The sequence below is a fragment of the Pyxicephalus adspersus genome, chromosome 3 (genome assembly GCF_032062135.1).
Source record: "Pyxicephalus adspersus chromosome 3, UCB_Pads_2.0, whole genome shotgun sequence".
Lineage (NCBI taxonomy): Eukaryota > Metazoa > Chordata > Amphibia > Anura > Pyxicephalidae > Pyxicephalus > Pyxicephalus adspersus.
In genome coordinates, this window is record NC_092860.1 from 44123730 (window position 1) to 44147255 (window position 23526).

General features: G+C 35.9%; 1 protein-coding gene across 1 annotated transcript in view; it reads right to left on the reverse strand.

The window, feature by feature from the left end:
* ADAMTSL1 (ADAMTS like 1) overlaps window positions 1-21437 on the reverse strand; it is a 429836-nt gene extending 408399 nt beyond the window's left edge. Inside the window, exon 1 of the mRNA XM_072404398.1 lies at window positions 21180-21437. Coding sequence (XP_072260499.1) covers window positions 21180-21272 — 93 coding nt within the window. The 5' untranslated portion in view covers window positions 21273-21437. The remainder of the gene's footprint in view (window positions 1-21179) is intronic.
* Between the last annotated feature and the right edge of the window lie 2089 nt (window positions 21438-23526).

Sequence of the window (23526 nt, forward strand, 5' to 3'; positions counted from 1 at the left end):
TTATTAAAAATGAGAGCATTAGATTTGGTATGCCCGCATTTTACCCCCACCCGTATATGATAATTTACCCCCATGGGCTCATTGGTCCTAAATATTCTATGGAGTGATTTGGTTAGAAGTACCCCCAGATATATGTCAGTTGCTTATGTTAGCTAAACATGTATTAATTGTTCATGAATATTTTTTCTATTCATATTTTGTTTTATATGGAAAACAAATTCAAATATGTGTATTTTTTCTTTGCCAAAACAATAAAGCTTGTTTTTGGAAAAAAAATGTGCAGTGATCCCAATGCATTTGTGTGTATGGAAATAAAACCTATTGTAAGGCTTTAGGGCTGTGCTGCGCGGTAAATCTGTGTAAATCTCTATACTAATGGGCAGAATTCCAAATCCACTTGGTATGCAGAACATGTTCTATATATGTATTCATGTGTATTTATCTTTTTTTGATGGAGCTCAGTTCTAATACATGTCCGTCTGTTTATGTTCCATATGGAGCTAATATTATATACTTATAATCTGCCAAGTGACTGCACATTGTCCTTGTTTTAACAGTACATTTATGTTTCAGTAATATGCAGGAAATATTTCACATGCACTCAAAAACATGAAGACAGTAAATAGGAAAAGACAAAAATATTATAAATGTTATAGAAATAAGCTGAATACTGGCGCTAATTCTCATTTAAATGATTTGGTAAAATATGCTAAAACATAAAACAGTCACGAGTATTACTTTCAGCACTTCCTGGTACCCGTAATCATTTCCTTAGGTTTCATGTAGAGTTTTAGTCCATCAGTAAGGAAATTGAAACATAAGAGGGTAACTGAACATTTCCTCCCTACTATATTCATGTAATCCCTCCAGTGCCGTCCCCTGTCATCATCTCTTTCTTCATGATATTAACCTTTCCCTATGTCATCTATTTCCTCCCTCTCTTGTTTCACGTTATCATCTCTCTTTCCACTCTCCTCTTTAACCCATGTCCTACTATGTCATCACATTCATCTGCATTCTACGTCTCTATCATTTCTACACTTCATTCCTCTAAAGGCTGCAAATAGTACATGTGCATACCTTTACCGCTGCTTCATTTTTTAATGTCAGACATAGATCATAACACATTACAGGGTTGTTTGAATTTGCTCTTCCTATTAGCTTTCTCTGGATAGGAAAAAACCTATTAGTAATGTAGAGTTTGGAATGGAACAAGGGGAAACATTCTAAAGTGCTGCTTTGATGTTGAGAGTCCTGGAAAAATATTACATCACATAACAGAAACCCTGAACATCAATAAAGATAGTTTAAGTGGAACTATGCTCAAATAGTTGTAACACTAAGCTATATTAACATAGTGGGTTATATCTGGCCAAGTAAAGGGGCAGATTAGTCTGTCTTGCTCCCTTTTAGAATGGGCATGATTTATTAAAGCTCTCCAGACTATCATGGGAGAATGGGAACATGGAATAGATGTGGTCCAGGATTGAAAATAATTGCCAAATAATAGCAAATGATTTTAAGGAATGCAATCCAGGTTTCCTGGATCACCCATCATTTATCTTTTCCAGTCCTGGGGAGCTTTAATAAACCAGGCCCAAAGTGCTAAGCACCTAGGCCCTAACTCAGGTAGAAGCACTGTACAGCATTTTCTCCATGAAATGTAAGTATTTCAGTCCTACTTGCATTTTCGATTCACGCCATAAAACCCTCATAATGTAACTATATCTAAAATAATCTTTTTCAAAAGACATTTTGAGTTTTAGTAATTGAAAAATTAATACATTTCTTTTAAAATGACCCTGTCACTATAGAAAAGTTACTTAGGGAAGGAACACCTAAGTATTATTTTCTTCCAACTGTCCACATGGCTTTACACCATTCAGCAGAAATCACCCCCTAAAGCCTGATAGAAAATTGACGCCTTCAGAAGGATTGATCCTCTGGCTCCCCTGAAGCTCTTACAGGCTTCTCCTGCTGACCTGCACTCATTACTGTCTGGTGCAATGATGGGGGGGTCAACAAGAATAACCTTTTATTGCTGGAGGGCTATTTCTGCTAAATGGAGTAATGTTCAGCATCAACTGTAGGAGAAACACTGCACATTTACATAGTGCAGCAAAAAAAGGGAACTCAGCACAAACAAACAGAACTCAGTGACAGATATGTATTGGGAAAAAGGCATCAGAGTTTTTGATCACTGGAGAGAACTCAGCGAGTAATGGAGAGTCCAGAAACCTGTCACATGTCTGTCTCTCCACTAATCACAGAGCTCTCTCATTGCTCCATTCAGCAGGGAGCTTTCTGTTCCAATTCCAAAAGTGCAAAGCATAGAGTAATTAACAATACCGTGTACTCTATTGTTGCTTTCATTAGTGTATTCCAATATGAGCCGGTTCAAAATTACAAGATTTTTAAAACAGAGGAGGGAATCTTCCAGTAGGGACATTTGTGATGACCATAAAATGGAGAATTTCTCTAACTTCCTTTTGAGTTGTAACAGGCAGGATTTTCCTGTTGAATTATATTGTTTCTCCAGTTCTTTCCACTGCACCTAGTTTAGTACACACTCCATATACTACTTATAGTAAATAATGTAATTTGGTGTTTCAAACACATAAGTTCACATGGCAGCAGCTTAGTGATAATTGACTATAAACAGAGCCATATGGAGTACAATATTGACTCTATATTAAATTATGCACCATGGCACTCAAACAGATTAAAGAGGCGGTCACTATTATTCCCCAGTATAGCTACTGGCATGATATTCCAAGATTGTACAATCCCTGTGTAATCAATTCCGGATGAGTCTGGTACAGCAGACAAATTCAATAAAACAGTAATAATGTATTTCCATTTACAAACAATTGAGTTTTATTAAGTATTTAAAAAAACAACATGCTTCTTGTTAAAATCTACTTTTTCTAGTTTTAAAATATAAATAGGCCACCTGAAATAGAAGCGGATATACATATATTGTAATCCCAATTTTTCCTATTACTAACTTCCAGTTTCCAATCTGCACAGAAAGTTTAGTGTATTATAGGGAAATCAGCACACTATTTTGACATCATACAGTAAATTAGATTCAATTCCACAGTTCAGCTGATGACATTTAGGTGCATTGGCTGTGAGTTATGAAATCACAGAAAGTTAAACATCCTGCTGGCTTCAAGAACTATGATAAAGAAATGTACAATAGGAAAATACAGATCCAAGTTTAATTAAAAAAAAAAAACTTTTTTAGTAAATATTATCTAAAACATGATTAATGAAATATGAAAAATTTCCCAATTATTCAAACTGTGTGTAAACTTTAACAATGAGCATCTCTTACTTGCTCCCTTTTGTCTGGTTCTATATACCATTAAAAGTGTTTTGTTATGATAAGTGTGGATCCTGACAGAAATCTTGTAGGCTGGCATATTTCTGTGCCATCTAGTAGTACAACACCATTATCAGGTACCACTGTACCCAATTCTTTCCTGTGGAATTCTAAGTAAGCATTTTCATTTTCGGAAAGAAATGTGTTACTGGTGGTATCACTATGTACAAATAAAGAACTGCTAATGTAGCCGCCATACCTAAAGACTGGTAATCTGCAAAATATTATTTTTTGTATATGGGTTTAAATACCCTTCAAATTAAGGAGGGCAGACACATTTAGGTTATTATTTTCTATAGCTGCAAGCAATCATCATCCAGAGCAGCAGGATACTATGTCCTAGCTGCTTCTCAGCTCTACTTCTAGATTTTACATAAACCTGATAGGCCTACCTGAACTCTTTAATATACCGTCTATAGACACATTAGTAGCAAAACATCTTCCTAATAACAATTCCAAGATATCTAAGTGTATAACATGAGGAAGGTTTATTGATGCCGAGTATCTAGAAAAAGACCAATACTGGCTAGGAATAGGAAAAGGAAAACTAAATTACAAGGCAAAACTATGCAACATGGCTATATCTACATCATGGAGGAATATAGCTTTTCTTCGACTGACCAAATGACCACATTTTAATATTACTTTTATTATGGTCCTTTTTCTTATTTTTTTTTTTTTTTTATTTAATATAGTTTATAAAACAATAAACCAAAGGTTATAAAGATATAAAGAGAGAGGTCAATTTACAATAAAGTTCAATTTACATTACATTAATGGGTAAAAAATGTGCAAGACCTTGTTTGACAGGAAGTTGAAAATATCCCTATAAATCATCATAGCACAGATATAAAAAAAATACCTCCAGTAGAGGTGCATTAGATGGTCTTCTTTACATCGTACTACTACACAGGTAGTCGCTGAGTAAAGGACATCGGGCATAGGGACAACTCCTAGATACGAACAGGGCTTCCATGCTTGCTCTGTGCAGGACAGAGGCTTGAAGGGGAGGGGGAGGTTTGCGTGACTTGCAGAAGAAATCTTTTGCTAAACACAGGTGAGGTTGTGGTTGATCTTAAGGAGTGAGCTTCTCTGCTACATTTTGTAATTCTTTAACCTCCTGGGCAGTCCACTTCTGTATGGATTTATGTCTAAAAGCGGTACATTGTTTTTTTAAAAGTAAACTTTAGTTCATAGTATAAGTATAATAAAGTTTGAAACACAAAATCATATCAAAATAATGAATTTGATTAATTAAAATTTTTTTTTTAATAATTTAAAAAATTTTGTTTTAAATAAATATTATACACATACTAATATATTATACTGTAAAATAAATGTTCATGAAAGACAATGTGCTGCTTTTACACATAAATCCAATGTATAGTATTTAATACAGGTATTTTGTATTGAATGCAATACAAATAGATTTAAAATTTCCGACACACCCCGAATGGAACGTCCATACGTGCCAACATAACAGGGAAATCCCGGGTGATTCATTGAATGCAGAGGACGCAGGCCAGAGGAAGCAAAAAGACAGGGATATTGGTGAAGGACGCCGGTGGATCAGGTAAGGCTCCATTAAATATTCTATTTCGCTGTTTTAGCTATTTTGAGTTTGACTCGGTGTTACCGCTCTCAGCAATTTTTTTTTTACCGCTGCAGAGATTAATGACCAAGACAAACTCTGCAGTTGTTTCTTTTTACATATCAAAGCACAACTTGCTTCCCAACGTAATGAATGTCTAGGCTGAGGATTTTATACAGTAACTGACACCATGCTGCCTAATAATATGTTGAGACAAACATCTGTCCTAATTGCATTTATTAAAATAATGTACATACAATTTCAACTTAAGAACAAACCTACAGTCCCTATCTCATATGTAACCCAGGGACTACCTGTATAGAGAAGGGTCCTCAATTGGTGGTGGCACCAGGACTGTTTTATGCTTTCGCCTAAAGCCACTTCTTTGCAACCCTTAGCCTAAATATTTGTTAAGAAACAAGGCTTGTGTACCTTCCCACTATTTTACTTCCATAGACCTTGACTGAAGTAGTCGCACACCTAAAATCTTTCCCCAGGTTTCTTGCAATGTGCTTGCTATCAAGAAGGTAGTGTAAAATATCTCAACAATTCTATCTGTAGCATATTAGTTTTTTTAGGTTTATTTGGTCTGATACAGCATAACCAAGGAAAAAGAATACTGTCTAGTAATGTGAAAATGCTTAAGCAAATCTATCACTAGTTGATGACATTAAATATATATTTCAACCAAACTACACTATTGCAAAGCATGTGAAAAAAATCAAAAAGGTTGACATTATATTATTACATATAAAATATTTATGCTTTTAAGTATATCTTGTACATAAATACTGTTGATGAATCTATAGCATAAAATTTACAGTTAATGGGATATTTTTCCACTTAGTTCATGCAAAGACTTACTTAATAAAAAGTGTATATAATGCCTATACAATGCTCCTGAGAAACAAGTTAAGCCAATTTTTCAGTTAGTAATCCTTTTGGCCATGCACCACAAATCTAGCACCTTTCATAAGCCTCCCAACATGCTTCAGAGCCCATGCAGAGTAATGTTTTTTCCTGCCTTGCTGAAACATTTTAGATGAGGCTATTTTCCAATAATTTCTTGACAGCTGCCCCAAGGCTTTGACCCAAAAGAATGACAATGTGAAGACCAAAGTCCTATAAGCAGATAATCGTAAGTCTATGGATCTTTTCCTCTACTGTGATAATCCTTCATGCCGTTGAGAACCACAATAAGCCAATGTTAACTTAAACACTGTCAACAGCTCTTAAGGAAGAACCTAAGGAGTGATTATGATCACATTACAGAAGTTGCTGAGAGAAGGGTAAATTAAATCCTGGGCTTGAGGTTAATATTTTTTTTTTTATTAGTAGTTAAAGTTCAGTTTTTGTCTCAGTTTTTGCCATGTACTTTATTTTCTGCTGTCTTTAAGCAGTAAATGCACTATAATTCATGTCACCACATGTATAATTGGTGATTAAATTTTCCTCTCCAAGCAGTCAACTGTTAACGGTATTTGCTGGCTCTGTCTTTATTTTTATTATTTACTTTTACAGATCGAAAAAAATCGACAAAATGTAATAAGTTATTTGTCTTGGCAAAGCCGCTGTATATTGCAGGTTCAATGTAAATGTTCATGATAGGAAATGTGTGTGGTGATTATTAATGATATCATACTAAACATTTAGGATTTTTACTTATTAGACATAAATAGAATCAATGTGACTCCTTTTTATCAGCTTTAAAGAAAGTAGGACCATGATATTTTCAGAGGTTCCTTTTTGCATTTGGATATTTATAATAAGACTGTAGTAGATTCATAGGAAAGGCTACATTGTTTCCAATGGTAACATTGTAAAAATATAAATCTAGGGCACCTGTATGCTTTTATTGGAAATAAATGGATACATTTGTAGCTGCAGTTATTTTGAACTATGCAAGATTGTAAGTAATGTTGGTCGAATATCTCACTATTCGATTTGACAGCTATTCGATCGAATAGTGAAATATTGTTAATAATTGTTCGGGTGATTGAATTCCGAATTCGAACATCCCATGGTGGGAGAATTCGGGTTATTTTTAGGTGCCCAGGGATCGCCTGCAGTCACAGCTATGACCACAAAGTTCCCATGCTCATGTGACCGTGGGAACTGAACTGCAGATATACTCTGCAGTTCCACTACGATCCCCGAGGCACTACAGGTTAATTAACCTGTAGCGCCCTGGGGATCGCACACTCTTCCCAATGATTGCAGCCTTGAAATTATACATCATTTGGGCTGCAATGTTGATGTCTGTCTACTCAAGAATGTACATTTATGTATAGTACACAATAATTTAATTATGCCAAAGTCATAGAAAGAGCTTAGTTCAATGTAGTTGTAAAAAAAGATGTTAAACAGATACCTGTATAATAAAGTTGTGAGATCATATTTAACTAATAGTATAGTTCTTAGATAACAGAACGATTTATTATGTGCTTTAACTTTTTACATTTGTCCTCAGTTGACTTGCGACAACATATTTTATGTTGTGCCAGTTGAGCTAGGAACTTTAGAGCTCTGTATGTAAGAACATAAGTACGTATGGCTTTACTCTGTGGTGTGTTTTAAAACAGAAGATTTGATCAAAACTGGAAAAAATAAACTAGGCATTTAGGTAGTCTAAAATGTAATGACATGGTCATTCCAAAAAGGATCATCTCCCTGTAATACAGTACAGCAAACTCTGCTAAAATGAACAAATAATATTTTATAAATTAAGTATGTTTTTAAAATTGTGTTTAAGAATATATGGAGCTTTGTATTTGCTGCTTTTTAAAAGCTCTGTCCACATAGAACAAATTTAGAACTCTGTACAATGTAAAAAAAAGCATAAAGTATCCAAAATATAATTTTTGAGATGAAACAAAAACAGGACATTGTTTTGGTTCTATATGAGAATAATGATTGTGCTGTGCTAATGAAAGTTCACACTTAAAGTTCTGAAATCAAAAGCTGAACTTTATTATTATGCAGACAATGGTATTAGTACCAGCATGTCTCACAAATAGAATAATTTCAGCACTGATACTAAAACCAGAAACAAAGCATCCTATTCACATACAGTTACCAGTGTACAAGCTGTTTTTAGAAATTTTTGCAAAATGCACATTACTAAACTTCACGTAAAAGCCAACATAAATAAGTCACAAAATTCACAAGATCCATTAAAGTCCATTGTACTGTACTCACAGCAAGTGAGATAGAAGAGGAATAGTCAATGTTCTTTCCTACTCCTAATTAGGATTTGCGCTAAAACTAGTCATTTATGCATAGTAGCGGGCCTGAATGACCGCAAAATATAGATCCCCATTAGATGACCTGAAAAGCCTGCATGACCTCTTTTTCCTGGGGCAGATTTTCAGTGAGACAACCCTGCATATGTGTGGGATGCAGACAGAAAATTTTCAAAGAAAATAATGTAAGTCCATCTTATGCATATGTCGGAATAACAGCCTGTCTGAAGCCAGGTTGTCTTACAGGTATTCTATACTAAGTTCCTCTGCCAAACTGTGTTAGGAAATCCAGGGGGCATGAATCACTGCTGGCCATGCACGTTTTACTAACTAACACTGATGAGCTTATTCTATGTGGCCTGGGTCTAACTTTACCAAACATCCTAAACAGACCTTTGTAAAGGTCCTTTGTCTACAAGATGCTAGCAGAGTTTTCACTTTGCAGTTGAAGCCCCGGTTTGAAGGTTTTAGCCCTCTGGATCCATAGTGCATAACAATATTCTCAGAACCTTACCCATTCTGATATTGCTGCTAAAATGAATATTAATGTAGACAATGGAGTTACACTTGAACCTCTAACGGTCATTTTCTACAGTCATTTACCTGGTACAGAGAAAAGCAGGAACTTCTGTAGTATTTTTCTGTCTGCTGGGTGAATAGATGAAGTCTGAACTCCATCCAGGGACTGTTAGCTTAGCAAAGGTGTGCTACCACTTGGGTATTCCATCTACACCTGTTACCTTTGGTTCTGCAAAAAACCTTTAATGAAATAATGAATTGGATCAAAGTGTAGCAGCACGGTGGCAGTGGTTAGTGCTCTGGCCTTTGCTAGGTCCCAGGTTCGAATCTCAGCCAGGACACTATCTGTATGGAGTTTGCAGGTTCTCCTCGTGTTTGAGTGGGTTTCCTTGGGGGAAGCCAAAACCTTAGATTGTATTATAGAGATATGACCATGGTAGGGACATTAGATTGTAAGCCCCTCTGAGGGACAGCTAGTGACATGACTATGGACTTTGTACAGTGATGCGTAATATGTCAGTGCTATATAAATACTGTGTAATAATAATAATAAAGTAAGTACTATGTCTAGGCACAAGCCTAATCTCAGTTGGCAGTCCCACTTTCAAGAGGTCCAACTGAGTGGAGCCACTGCCAGAGACAATATGCTATGGTTCTGTGGTCCCAACTTGTAGTTTAAAAAAGTTGGAACTGAGTGCAAGGATGTAATTTAAGCATTGGATAGAAGACGTAAAACACAGTGGAAAGTGTGACAAAAGACATATTTGGATTTCCTAAAAGTAAATTGCTATTTGCTAGCACATGTTTTCAATCCTGGACCAGATCCATTCCAGCTTGGCTGGATCACCCAGCTTCACTGATGGAAGTATATCCTCTCCAGCCTTGGAGAGCTTTAATAAATCAGGCCCATTACACAGACTTGAAAGGTGGCAAAGAACAGATCCAAAATTGATATTTACATAAAAACATTTTATTGTTTTAATGTTCCAACTATTGTTGTTTGATGTTCCAACTTATGGTTTTGTATTGTACTCAACACTACCAGACCACAAATGAAAGGTGCTTGATGCCCTGCATAAAACGTGCTAACAAATTTGTAGTTGCTTTTTTTTAAAGAAAGCCTGGGTGAACTAGTCCTTAAAATCACTAATAGCAGAAAACATAATTGGATAAACTATAAGCAAATCAACTTTTCAATGAATATAAAAAGAAAGAGTATTAAAACTTTGTTTTAGCTATTTAGTAGAACATTATTCTTTTAAACATACATGTAACTGGTTCAATTAAATGTGTATAAGCTTAATTTAGTCTTACGCAACATTTTTACAGGATTAGCAAGAGGGTGTGGAAAGACAGGCATGTAGAGATACATGTCTTTAATGGAGCTATTCTTAAATATCTGTCTGCGTCCTAATAAAAGTTATTTTTTAAACTACTATTAAGAGTCTGGGCTTACTGCAGTCCAGACTTATTTTTTTTTTTTTTTTGCAATCAGTCACAGTTTCCCATTTAACAAGAGAGCATTACTTTAGGTTCATGAAAACTGGTAAAAAAGAGATGCTTTTTTATAGCAGCCAATGAGCACATAATAACCAAGACCTTATAAGCTAATTTAGCATCAGTTTAGGAAGCTATAACATGCTAAGATCAGAAAAAGAATTGCAGCTGTTTTACGGTACACACAGTACTAGCGAAAGGCAGTTGGAATTTGTGAAGTTACTTGTCAAGTTGCAGTTCCAAATTAATGGCAGAAAAATAATAAGTCATTTAGGTAGGCACCATGTAAAAGCTTACTGTGTGCTTTAATAAAACTTCATCTCAAGGTATTTTGTAAATGTTGTGTTGAAAAGTGAGATCACTGATGTTGTCTGGCACGGGTGTCTGGACACCAGGACTTACTAAATAGGACCACAAATCCCTTGGCCAGCAAAGCAGATATCTTGAAGTGCAACTTTATTGAAAGTTGCGGCTGACCCTCTTAACATAAGTAAGCGAAGTTGTATTTGCCAAAAGGCAGAACTGTACTCCAAATAATGCTGGGTACATTCACTTCCAAAATATTTGGTTAAAAATGATATCCTTTTTGTGGAAGGGGTGGCATGAGCATCAGCCCGTGTTTTTACAGAGCTCCTGCCATTTCCTCATGGAGTTCACCTGCCACGTACCTGTATACTCATTTTTTAAACATGTCATACACAGAGAAGAGAATGTGTGTCCCAAGTTTGAGCAGTGGGAAGGAGATCTGGCAGTATGTTTTTCTCTGAGCCATTATTGCAGGGTCCAGGCCAGGAAAATATGGCAACAGCACCTGAATCACAGAATAATTCCTTCCATCACCAGATGGGATCAACTGGACTGGAGCAGCAGATGTCCTCTATAAAAGGAACTTGATCATTGAGGAGTTGGTAAGTATCATCTAAGGTCTCCAGATAAGGTCTTCAAGAGCACAAATTATAGTCTGAGCACAGATTGCAAAAGTCATTGATCCCTCTGTTAGAGAATACCATACAAATATTTCCTGGAGAAGGTCAGCTAAATGTAATTCAATGGATTCATTCATTTCGAATCTAAAATCTTCTTTTAAATAAGTCTGCAGACGACGGATATGCAACAGGACTTAAAATATGGAGCCACCAGCAATCTGACAACATAGAAACAGCATTTCATATCATTATTCACATATTCCACATAGCTGGTATGCAAGGTTAAATTACTAATACTGAAGGAAAGCCATTTGCTTCTATGACAGACAAGATAACAATATGAAAGAGAATGTGAAGAATTTAGACAGTGTCACCAATATATAATCTAACAAACTATTTAGTGTACAGCCATTTCTATAAAGTCCTAAAAATGTACTGCATGAGGATAAATCAGTTTACATTATATTTATTTGTGTCTGCAAAAGGACACAAATGGTCATATAAATAATAAAGGCCAGCTACTGTATTACTGACTGGATTGTATATTCTTATAAACACAATACTTCCATATGTTTAATAGACTTAACTGAAATAGCTTTATACAAATGTATGCATTATTTCTGGGAGGCAACCATCAATGGTTCACATACCCAGATGTTACCCATCATGTCATTACAACATTACATTTTAGAGATGAGAAAAAAGTTTTTAAGACTATATATTTGATATTTAGTATTACTCACTGCCACTCTTTGTATTTACATATGTATCACAGTTATAGCATGCATTGGTGTGGGTTAAAGGAATCCATTAAACTCAACAGTAAATGTGACTGATATAGATGCATTGCAGCAGTATGTAGCAGGCCTCATTCACAAACAAGGCAATCTTTAAAGTCTAACAGACCCCCTTTTAAATCACTAAGAATTACAAATTCCTAATATTTTTGTGCATAGTGCCAGGAGCACACTTGAGTTCTCTGGCTGATCTAGTGAGCACAGTGTAGCTGGTGAGGAATTAAGTAAATTTAACTAAAAAACTCCCATTACACTCCCTTATCTAAACCATCCCCTAATATAGACCCCTAACAGGTAATCTAACCTTTACATTAAGCCATTAAAAAGGAAGGATATTGGAGTGAGGACATCTAGCAGCAGAAAAAGTAGTAAAACCTTTTCTTTGTAGTAAATTTCTGGATTAATTGTGAATATTTCAGAAAATCTGTTCTTTTAATTGGCTATTTAGTTTTATCTTGTTATTCAGGAATTCTGCTTTGTGAAAAACCAAAACAGGCCAAAGGTGCACTTTAATCTTACCTTGCTGAGCTCAACACCAACCTAGTTATACCCTATTCTAAGCCCAATTTTGATCAACTGTAGTTGGAGTACAATAGTAGTTGTAAGGATAAATAAAGTACATTTTTTACCACGGACCTATTGTTTATATAGGATAGGGATGAGGTTTAAGATTGTGCTACTTTGATTTTAAGTCATATTGAACAGGTTCAAAATTTGTGAACCTGGTGAAATTATATTTCACCATATTTCATATTTGGGAACACCAAATTGTTCTCTGGGGACATACATAGTGTATTTTTAAAGTTGAAAAGTTAGATAAAGGCTTTTTTTTAAGGTGCCTGGTATTTGCTGACTTTGGAAATGGGTTTGAGGTACTAATGGGCAAAAGTACCCCTGTACTCATTCCCCTGGGTAAGGGGGTGATTATATGCAGGCCCTTTATTACCAGGAGCTCCATATTCCATTATCAGCCCCCCAGCAAAGCCCCACATTCTTTTGGGGAGGCTGGATGTTATTGGGACCGCATTTATTGTTGAAGCAAGGCATTGGACTTGGTGGGGTGGGCACATGCTTACTGGCCCCCTTTTTCCTGGAAACTCTTGATTACTAATTTGCATGTATGTAGAGGCTATGTCATCTAAATACATTCATACACACACAGCACTAAATTTATCTTCTTTTGCATGGTAAATGTTGAACTACATTTTTTATTCTTTAACTTAAGTGATATTCCTGTGCATAAAAGTCTCACCATATCATACATTTCACACAAAATACCCTGCCTTTAGTGATTTATTATTGGTTTAATGTAATTCTTGTAGACATACCCAATGGGTGAAATGACTCTGTTCCGTGGGTTATAACCTAATGCAATCATTGGTTTATACATTGATAGGCCCATTACTACATTTATTGCAAGTCAAGTGATAAATCACAATTTTTCAGCTGGACCCCCACCCCTTAGAATGGTTAATAATCCACAAGTGACTTTTGTCCAGACCGCTCACTCCCACAAACATCTGCTTAAATCACTTATATTGGTTCCTCCCATCTTATACTGTACTCATTCAATTTTTTGTTAACTTGCTTCAGATGTTATCTTGATGTCTGCTTTCTCTCTGAATTTGTGGCTATATAATAAAACCAAGCCTTTTTTTTTAATGAAACAACATATTATAATATTTTTACAATGTGCTAAAAAGACAGTAAATTAAAGTCTATGTCATAAGCTTACAACTGACACATACTCTCTACCTATATATTCATTTATTGCAAAATTACATCAGAACATATTTGTTTATGTGAAGCATCAAGAACCCAAAATCTTTATGACTTCTGCTCTGATCTGTTCCAGCTACCTAGTGTAAAAGTAATGGTATTGTCATGCCTCTGTACATCAGGACACTCAGGTTTCTTCAAGCAGAAGTTTATGGCGCTTCATATGTCAGTATAGGTCTTTCTATTGCAACCCATATCTTCTTTTTTCTGTTGTCTGTTTCCTTTGCTTTTATATTTAGCACAATTTAAGGTAATCATTGTATATATTTAGTATATAATTTGTCTACATTATTACTAGACTATGCACTTTAATTGCATATTGTGTCCCAATTTATTTTAGAATAATTACTTTCTAGTTCAATGACAGACACGTTATGTGAAGCAGACCAGTGTGATGCACTTTTGAGACAACTACATTGTTGTCATCTTGAGCTGTTTTGATTGCAAGTGCATAGCTAGTTTTTCCTACCTACTTGGAGTGTGTTCATGTTGGAAGACTGGGGCAGGAGTGTGCTTCCATTTTTTGGGGGAACAATATAATGCCACCTGAACCATTACCATGAGAGCTAGGTATAAAGATCCTCAAAAAGTGATGCAAGAGATGTCCTGTGAAAAAACATTTGGAATGTATTTGTTTTATTATTCAGCACAATAAGGAACTGTGGCTCCTCCATCTCTTGAAAAAGCAGTGTGATATCGCTGTGAAATGCATTGAGTTTAGAATTTCTGTAGACAATAAAGCACATAGAATTATGATTGAACAACAATGAATTGGAATGGTCAGAAGCTCTAGGAGCTCCAGTACAAGATTTGCATGGAATAGGTATTGCCTTTATTGTAATTGTCTTTATTACCTGTGAATAAAGAATGTTTTATATTAACACTGGTGTGATTTAGAGACTATTTGTTCAAATCCCTAAATTAAAAGTTGATTATGAGGGAGAGGTTTAAAGAGATTGGACAAATGTATTTTTGTCCTGACAACGCATTTGGGAACTGTATGTTGTGTTTACTTACTGCAGAGAAGTTTATGGCCCGTACCACAAATGATATGGTTTTGCTAGCAAGATGGCCTACATGGAGCTTTTCCTATAATTTATACCATTGTGAGGGTATGCATCAATGAATGTTACAATGCCCCTCTAACGGATACCTGGTGATGACTCTATCTAGAACTGAATGGTCATTAGTAAGTTACTACATATCAACCAAAAAGCTTTTGATTGTTTCCTTGACATGACAGTACTTCCGCCAGTGGGTCGTTGATTCCCTGGGCTTACAGGAAAGTATTTGAAAGGGTTGAATGTCACTGGACATCATTCAACCCACAAATGTACCAGCACTACGTCTGCAAGGGACAGAGATAGGGTGGTTAATGTCAGAGAAGGCATCGAATATTACAATTTCTTTTATAAACCTCAAGTTAAGCTTCAATACTTCCATGAAAGATTTGTGTCCAGATAAAGAATATTATGTATGGGTCAGCCATCGTCTACAGTCACTAACTATATATGAACAACCATTTTAAATTGTACATCTTCCTAACCAGCAGTGAGCTCCTAAACACAAATTTAATAAAAACTCCTAAAAAGCGTTTATTCCATATGCTGAGAACTCCAGCCTACATACACTTTTGATTACAGTGGCAAAAACCCATCCAATTATCAAGGTTTTATCTGGATCATACCAATTAAACTGCAGGCAACTTGATCACAGAGTGTCCACTGTCTTATCTAACAATGACAATTGAAGTAAAGGTGAAATAAAATTAAACTAGAGGTGTCAGCTACAGCAACCAATGATGTGATTGGGTTTTAGCTTTAATCCTATTTCAGTTGAGAGTTGAATTCTTGTTTGGCTGGATAATGTTCCTACATGTCCTTCACTCAAGGTACAATATCTGTGTTATAGAAGTCATTAAAGCCACATGTGTGGAATAAAACTACATACCAGTATATGCTACCTTCAGACCTACAAAGTTTTTTCTGTTAAAGAGGCTAATTGACATAATATGAATAATTTCATAATGTTTAGAGTGAGTTATGAAAGTTGCTCAAAAGCTGCTAAACAGCATTGCATGACAGCTCTAAGTTGTACATTTTAGTAAAGCCCTTTGGTATTTCTGGTCAGTAAAAGCAGCATAATTGAGATTGCGATATAGTGTTCCTGCACTCAGATTAATATTCTGGCTTCAAATATAAGTTTGTATTTGTGACATTTTGACCTAACCACTGTTTGTGGAACGTGTGGAATGTAAACTTGATCTTCACAAGTAGAAAATGTGTTAAAGATGTTTTTACTTCCATACATAAGAAATCATTTTTCAATACAGTATGCTATATTAAAACCTCATTAATAATTTTTTGCCATTATTTGTATAACAAAGATACATTTTATGCAGTTTTAACTGACCATGAACTTTTACTTTACATGTTTGTTCACTCAGAATTGAACACCCTTTAATCATAGCTTATGCCAAGTTAGTTTAAATCCTATAAACATATATTACTCATTGGAGTCAATCTATAAATCAGTAAATCTGAAACGCACCAAACATTCTCTGGATAGGAATCAATCACTCCCATTGAAAATACATTTACCTGGGAGATTTTTCACGCAAGATATTTGGTGAATTTTAAATTCACTGCTTTATAAATAGATCCCATTGGGTCTGCAGTGTGTTATGTGAAATATATTTGCTAGTTCAGGGCAGTTGTTTTATTCAAGCACAAAACCAACTTTTTTTGCCATTTTTGAAAAACTTATGGCTCGTTAGGTTAACTCTATCATCTCATAACACAATTGCCTTTGCTAAAAACTCACATAAAGATATTGTTTGTTTTGGGCCGTCAGTGTTGCATTATATAACTAGTATGGTTTGCATTTTGGTTGGTGTTGAATGCATTAGCTGTACCCCAAGAAAGTTTGTGGTCTTGGCCTAGTTTGGAAGTCACAATAGCATGAACTGGAATTGGTATGGTATGACTGCAATTTCATGCAACATTTTTGCAGACATGACTTTAACAGCAAAAGGGTGCAAAATGCAATTCTACACAGTTTTATGAACACTACTGTGCAGTCCCGGTGAATTTATGTACAGATTGACCCAGAAGGAAATTTCTGAAACCATAATGCACTGCCCGAATCTAACTAATAAGATTTTTTTACGGCAGCCTCCTGACTTTATAAGAAGGGGCACAGGTCTGCCTTAAGGTCAGTTTTTTTGGAAACTGTTGTTGAGAAAGGACAGCAGAAACTGACAAACTGTATGAGGGAGATTTTAGGGTCAGGTAGGAAACTCTACTTTCATTCTGATTACTAGTTCTTTGGACAATCAACCTCTTTGCTGCTTTTTTGTTTTCCTGATTACTGTGGGGATTGACATTAATTTTATTTAGTGGTTGATTTAAGGTCAGCAGTCATCTTTAACTGCAGTCCCATTCCTTGTTTTCCTTTACCGATTCCAGCATGTTTTGGCACCAGTATACCTAAAATCACCATACTAGCCTAACTTTACATTGTATAATTATTACAACTTTATTAACCTTCCCTTTACAATATCACAAAGCACATGTACTATAATTTCTTGTACCCAGAAACCACAGAACAAGGCAACATTAAACTTATCTGTGATTACGATAATATTTGGGCTAAAACTATGTTAAACACATAATTACTATTAAATTGTATTTCTGAGCAAGCCTGTAAATCTCTACACTGTTTGCCTTGCTCTATTAGATGGCCCTTGGGGCTTACTAGGGGACAAAGCAGAAGGTCAGGTTGGGGCAGGGTACTGACAATGTACTATCATCAATTTAGTCATTAAAGCTGAACCCCAGGTAAAAAACAAAAAACAAAAACACCATTTTATTTTAATATATTCAAGAACAGCAAAGGATAAAAATACACTTTGTGTACACAAATGCCTTTGTAAACCCAGATTTTTCCTTGTAAAAGTAGCAGTGATATCACCTGTGTAAAGAGCTGATCTGTGGGAGGGACTCAGCTGGACCACTATTACTATAAAGGGTCTATATACAACTACAGAAGGGCGGATACAAGATCATTCATTCTGCACAAAAAAGAGCATCAGTGTCTGATCTTTATTACAGAAAGTTCCCACACAGAAACAAAATATCATGCTGGATTACTGGACAAATGTGAAACTATATAATCTTCTTAGAAAAAATATAATTGAGCTCATTATTTTATTTTTCATTGCAATCAAATATTTTTGATTGTTTGAGTTTCGTGCAACCCCACACAAATATAGAAAAAAATCTCTGTCCCTTTAATTCCATTGTCTGGGTACTTTTAGGACTTCCTTTAAATTCCCTTTACTTATATGTCTAGGAGATGTAACAGGAGGAAGGCCTTACAAAGTAGACAGTTGTCACCTGATCAGATGTCAAAATTAGAAGATTTCCACTTATCACTTGTTCTGCTGTCAACTGTAAAATATTGGATTTCCTATGACCTTTTGTCTTATTAACAATAGTAATCAGGAAAAATAAGGTTAATAATTGTATAATAAGGACACAAACCGTCAACACACTGATGAATACCTGCTTAGTGTAACTACTAGTTCTTACAGTGAAAATCCCTATGAATGTTTTCACACAGTGCATCTTTGTAACTAATTTAAAATGAAATGGCATGCATGTACAATTAACAAAAAGGGCTGCAATCCTCCAGTTCTGAGTCATGTGACTGAAGGCCAGCACATTAAGTCATGTGACCCATGCCTGTCATCAGGGGAATCATTCACATAAATTTCACCATTGTCCACACCTTAGAGTTTGGCCTTCCGGGCTTCAGATCTTGTGACTTACAACAGACATGCAGTAGACTTTGAATCTGCAAGTTTATATAAAGTAATACCTAGGCATTCTAGCATAAAGGTCCATTTCTGATGGAGAAGATAAACAGCCATGCTGATGTTTGATGAGCAGGCATGTCCTGCTATTGTCACCATAAGATTGCCAACTCTGAGCCATGACACCCAGCTGAACCTCATGCATGTACACAAGTATTGGCTACCAATAGGCGGGGATAGCATATTATTATATTTTCATTTTGCATCTTTCAATGAATTAATAATGCTTTCAGAATCATTACAAACAGAAGTCAAGCTATCAACAATTTAAAGTCTGTTGACACCGGCCCTCAATGTCATCTGGATGGAGATCGCAACTGCTTTGAAATATAAAACACAACTTGGAATAGGCTTCTAATAGTAATATAAATGAATGCAGTTTTAGCAATGACATCACAAGCATGTTTCCCAACATAAACCTGGAAACGTATAGTTAAGTCCCATTTCCACACTACACAATCAATAGTACATCCATTGAAATGGACTTCTTCATTTCATTCTTTGAAAAGCACATTGACCTGCACACCACATCAGTGTATTAGACAGCAGATGGGAACACAAGAGAAGCATGAGATATGCACGCCGTGTATAAAAATCATCAGCTCAGATGACAGCCAGTTATAGTGCCCTTTCAAAGTAGATGAAGACAATGTAGGTGATAAGTGCATGTGCAATAATAAAGTGTCACACCAGTCAGTAGGGCTCAGCAGCATGTGTTACTCCCAAGACACATTACATACACAAATAAAACTTGCTGGCTTTTTTTAGTTTTCTTTTTCTGCACTGGAGCAGTTCCAAGTGCTTTAAATTGGACAGTTGGGAGATGTGTGTCCCTTCTGTTTATGTAGAAGAATGTCTGCCATATGATTACTCAATGTCAAGAGTCTGGAATGCAAGTGTCCCTCATGTCACAAAAAAGAAAGTGCAGCCTATGTGACAGTTACCTATTCAAGCAGGTGACACATGATATATTGGTGAGATAAGTTGTAACAATGCTGTAACTGGCAGCTGGATGTATATAGTATGAACACATGCTTTTGGAAAAGCTAGCTAAGGTCAGCTGAGGTTGTGGATACTTCTGATGATCTGTGTATGGCACAGCCCAATGATTTATTCAGATTACAGTCGTTATTAGGCCGTGTGCATTTTGGCAATTAGGCCAAACATCTTTATCTTTAAATCTACAACCAGTCCCAAAAATGATTAATTATTCTGAGTTATTCCAAGTGCATTTAAATACAACAATCAGAAAAAGAAAAAGAAAAAGTGGAATAGAATAGTGAATCTTTAAATGTTATCATCTTGATTGGGTAACGGTATCTGTTCTCAGGGATCTTTGAATTTACCATGATTATGTTTAAACTTTCTGTGGACAATGTGTCTTTTAAAGAAAATCACACCACATACTGTAGCAACTGTATCTAACACAAGCCCATAGGCACTAATATAGTCAGCTGGCCACAAGTAACTTTTTATTTGTTTTACAAAACTTTTTCCTAGTGTCCAAGGAGCCTCACCCTTTCCTTCAAGCCAATCATTGACCCTGGCACATAGGGGCTGCAAATGATTGATACCAGGGTTCCAGCCTGTCCCTGCATCATCCATCATCATCAGGTGCTTCTCTACTGCCTTTTGACATGCCTATAATAAACTGAGGGATTAGGAGGTTGGGACTAAATTCCAATGTGGACCTAAAATCCACAACATTAGGATGAGCTATCCACACATGAGGAATACCCCCAGCAAAAAAATTGTAGGTCTTTGCAGGTTCTTTCTGTGATCTGCTTTGATGAATATGCGTACAATTCATTTTGCTCTGTGAGAGATTCACATACCCATCATTACGCAAAAGTATGCAGTCTCATTTTAAACCATTATACCAACCAACATAGCATAAAGCAAGTATAAGAAAGTCATTTTGCTTGCAAATGTATAACTAAAATTGTAGCAAAAAAAGAACAAAAAAACTATTGAAAGAAACTATTATAAACCAGTGGTTGGTATTAAGAAACATGAGAATGTTTTATATTACATGAACAGCAGATATTCTTAATTCCTAACCTATACAATGCATGCATGCTAATTGTCTGACATTAACCGGGGTGACGTCTTATTGCGTGCTATTGACATTTACCTTGTCCAGCATGGCAGGTTTACTGCCTAAAGCTGCAAGGTGTAATGACAGGTATGTATGACAGATCACCTAAAAGTGGATGCTGTAGCAGAATTTACAGTCTTTGTGATAATAACTCCTTAATGTAGTGCAAACAATAATACAGTCATCATTGTATAATGTTTTATAGGAGTCGTCATCACAGCTAGCTTAAGTGACAGATAGCAAGCAAACTGATACAAACTGTAGTGTATAATAATGCAATAATAAAATGTGATTCATTTAAACATTATAGTAAAACAAACCCAATACCATGTTACCAGCAGCTTTCAATGGTCAATTTAACTGTACCCAAAATGAAATGGGTACCAGAGAAATAACAAGGTGTATTTGCTTCATCTCATAGCCAATAGAAAACAACAATTGAAAAGTATGTACAGCCTATTCTTACTTGGCATGGGGAGTTCAGCAGTGAAGAAGTAATCAGCAGAATGATAACTGGGGTCATCTTGATCCAGATATTGAGTCTACCTGGTGATACCATGCTGTCCAATGTTGCATCTTGCTCCAAACAGACTTAAGAGTTTGCTAGCAGTCCCTATAGCAGGAAAGGCTGTAAAACAGCAGGAAAGTTAACAGGAAAGTTTTGCCTGTACTTGTAGCTGAGGACAGGTAGACAGTACTAGAGCACACAGCAACACATTATTCCATACAAGCTGCTTCTCTCTTCCCTGCTGCTGACAGACTGTTCATTCCTAGCAAAGGGAATGAGGGAGGAGCATTCATTACAAGGCACACACACACACACACACTTGCAAAAGCACATATTAAAGTCACAGAGCACCTCAAGGTATATTTAACCTATCATCATTTGCTGCTTTTTTGTGAACAAATATTTTAAGGGATATGTATAGAATGTATAGGGTATATATATATATATATATATATATATATATATATATATATATAATGTTTTCATTAATGCTAGCACATACTGTAACTGTGTTATTATTTGTTGTTTTGTTTTTCATAAGGGAGTAAAAAATATTTAACTATAAGTCATATGTCAAATTTCCATCTATCTCAACCAGAACTATCACTACTCATAAATAATTTTTAAAACTTCATATGTTGTTTTATAAAGCCCACCCTGTCATAAAAAATATTTATTAAACCTTTGTTACCTGAAAAAAATGCCCATTTTTTTCTGGTGTCTACAACTGCTCCACACTGTTCTGTTCTCATCTCACAAAGAAGCCAATTTTGGCATGGGTTTGGCTCTCTCACAGCTCCCACTGTTTCCACCTCCAGAGTCCCTTTAATATTTTTGGTGGAAAACCTATGAGTCCAGGAGCAGCAAGCAGCAACACAAGGTAATGAGTTTGTGTGTGTTACCCTTGCAGTAGAGTGCAGTTCTACCTCTAGAGGTGGAAAAGCAACCAAGTGACAAGGAACTTGTATGGTAGCAGTTGGGAGCTCAGCGAGCTTGTAGTAGATCACTTCAATTAACCATGAGTCTGAAATAGTCCTTATATAAGTATATAGTGATATCAAGTCATCAGGAGGGACCAGGAAGAAATGTGAGGGTCCCAGGAGATCAACATTCCTGAAAGTGTTGATTTTGAGCAGACTTTTAGGGAACTAACTTTTAGGGACCAAAAGCAATATTTTCATTTTTTTGGGTTTCTCAGGAAGGTGAGACTCCCAAACACTACCTCTTAAAATAACTCTCCTTTTGTAAATTATATTTGCCTGGCTGTTTTGCCGTCAGACTGTTTTTGTATTTTCTGTATCCCTGTCCTAGAACAAGATCAATAATGTCAGAAGTTCCAATCTGCATATTTATCCCAAGGTCAATGATTTAAAGTATTGAAGCAATGACATCAGTATACATTTTCAGAAACAACCATAGCAATCAAACCCCTGCTGTTATGTTCAGTGTGTTTAGTGATATACTGCATACAGTAAATATGTACACACGTGCAATAATTATCGTTAGAAAACGAACGATTAACGACCCATCAATGATTATGCATGATTATTTTGAACGATCGGATTGTGCACAATTCCGTTCATGTTGAAATGATACGATCATGCAAATATAATCCACCAATAATGTACACACACTAGATACGATCGTTTAAACGATGCAGGAAATGATGTGTACAGCAGAAAGTGTAATACAGAACAATATATGATCAATGAACGACCATACACACAATAGATAGCGAACACGTTACGCCCAATCAGATCCGCTGGGATGGTCCTTAGTTTCCAGCGCCATTGCTCATTCATTGGTGTCATTGGGCAGTAGTTGTTCACTTTTTTTGTTGGACAATTTTTGGACGGTGTTTATCCATAGTAAGACACTTTTGCTGTTGAGCTAAGTCTAGTTAGCTGTCCACCTTAGTAGGAACCTTATATTTTATTTTTATTTACTTGTATATATAGTGCTGACACTTTACGCAGAGCTTTGCAATATATGAATAACATTGGGAATGGTAACAGGTACATCAGCACAATCTCAGTGAACTTAACATTGTCACAGACAATAAATGGCTCTTGGTATCTAGTGTGAATTGGCTACTCTAAACATTAGTCTTTGCAGCATCAAAAAACAGTTCATACGATAAATTTAGAGTTTGAAACAGCTTCATACATGTAACATACACAAAACATTTTTTTAGATTGGAATTCCTTCAGAAGCCTGTGAGGACAGAAATATGGGAATTGCCACTACTGACTTACTTTGTAAGGTGTGGACTTTGGAGCTGTCATCATCCTTGCTTTACTACTTT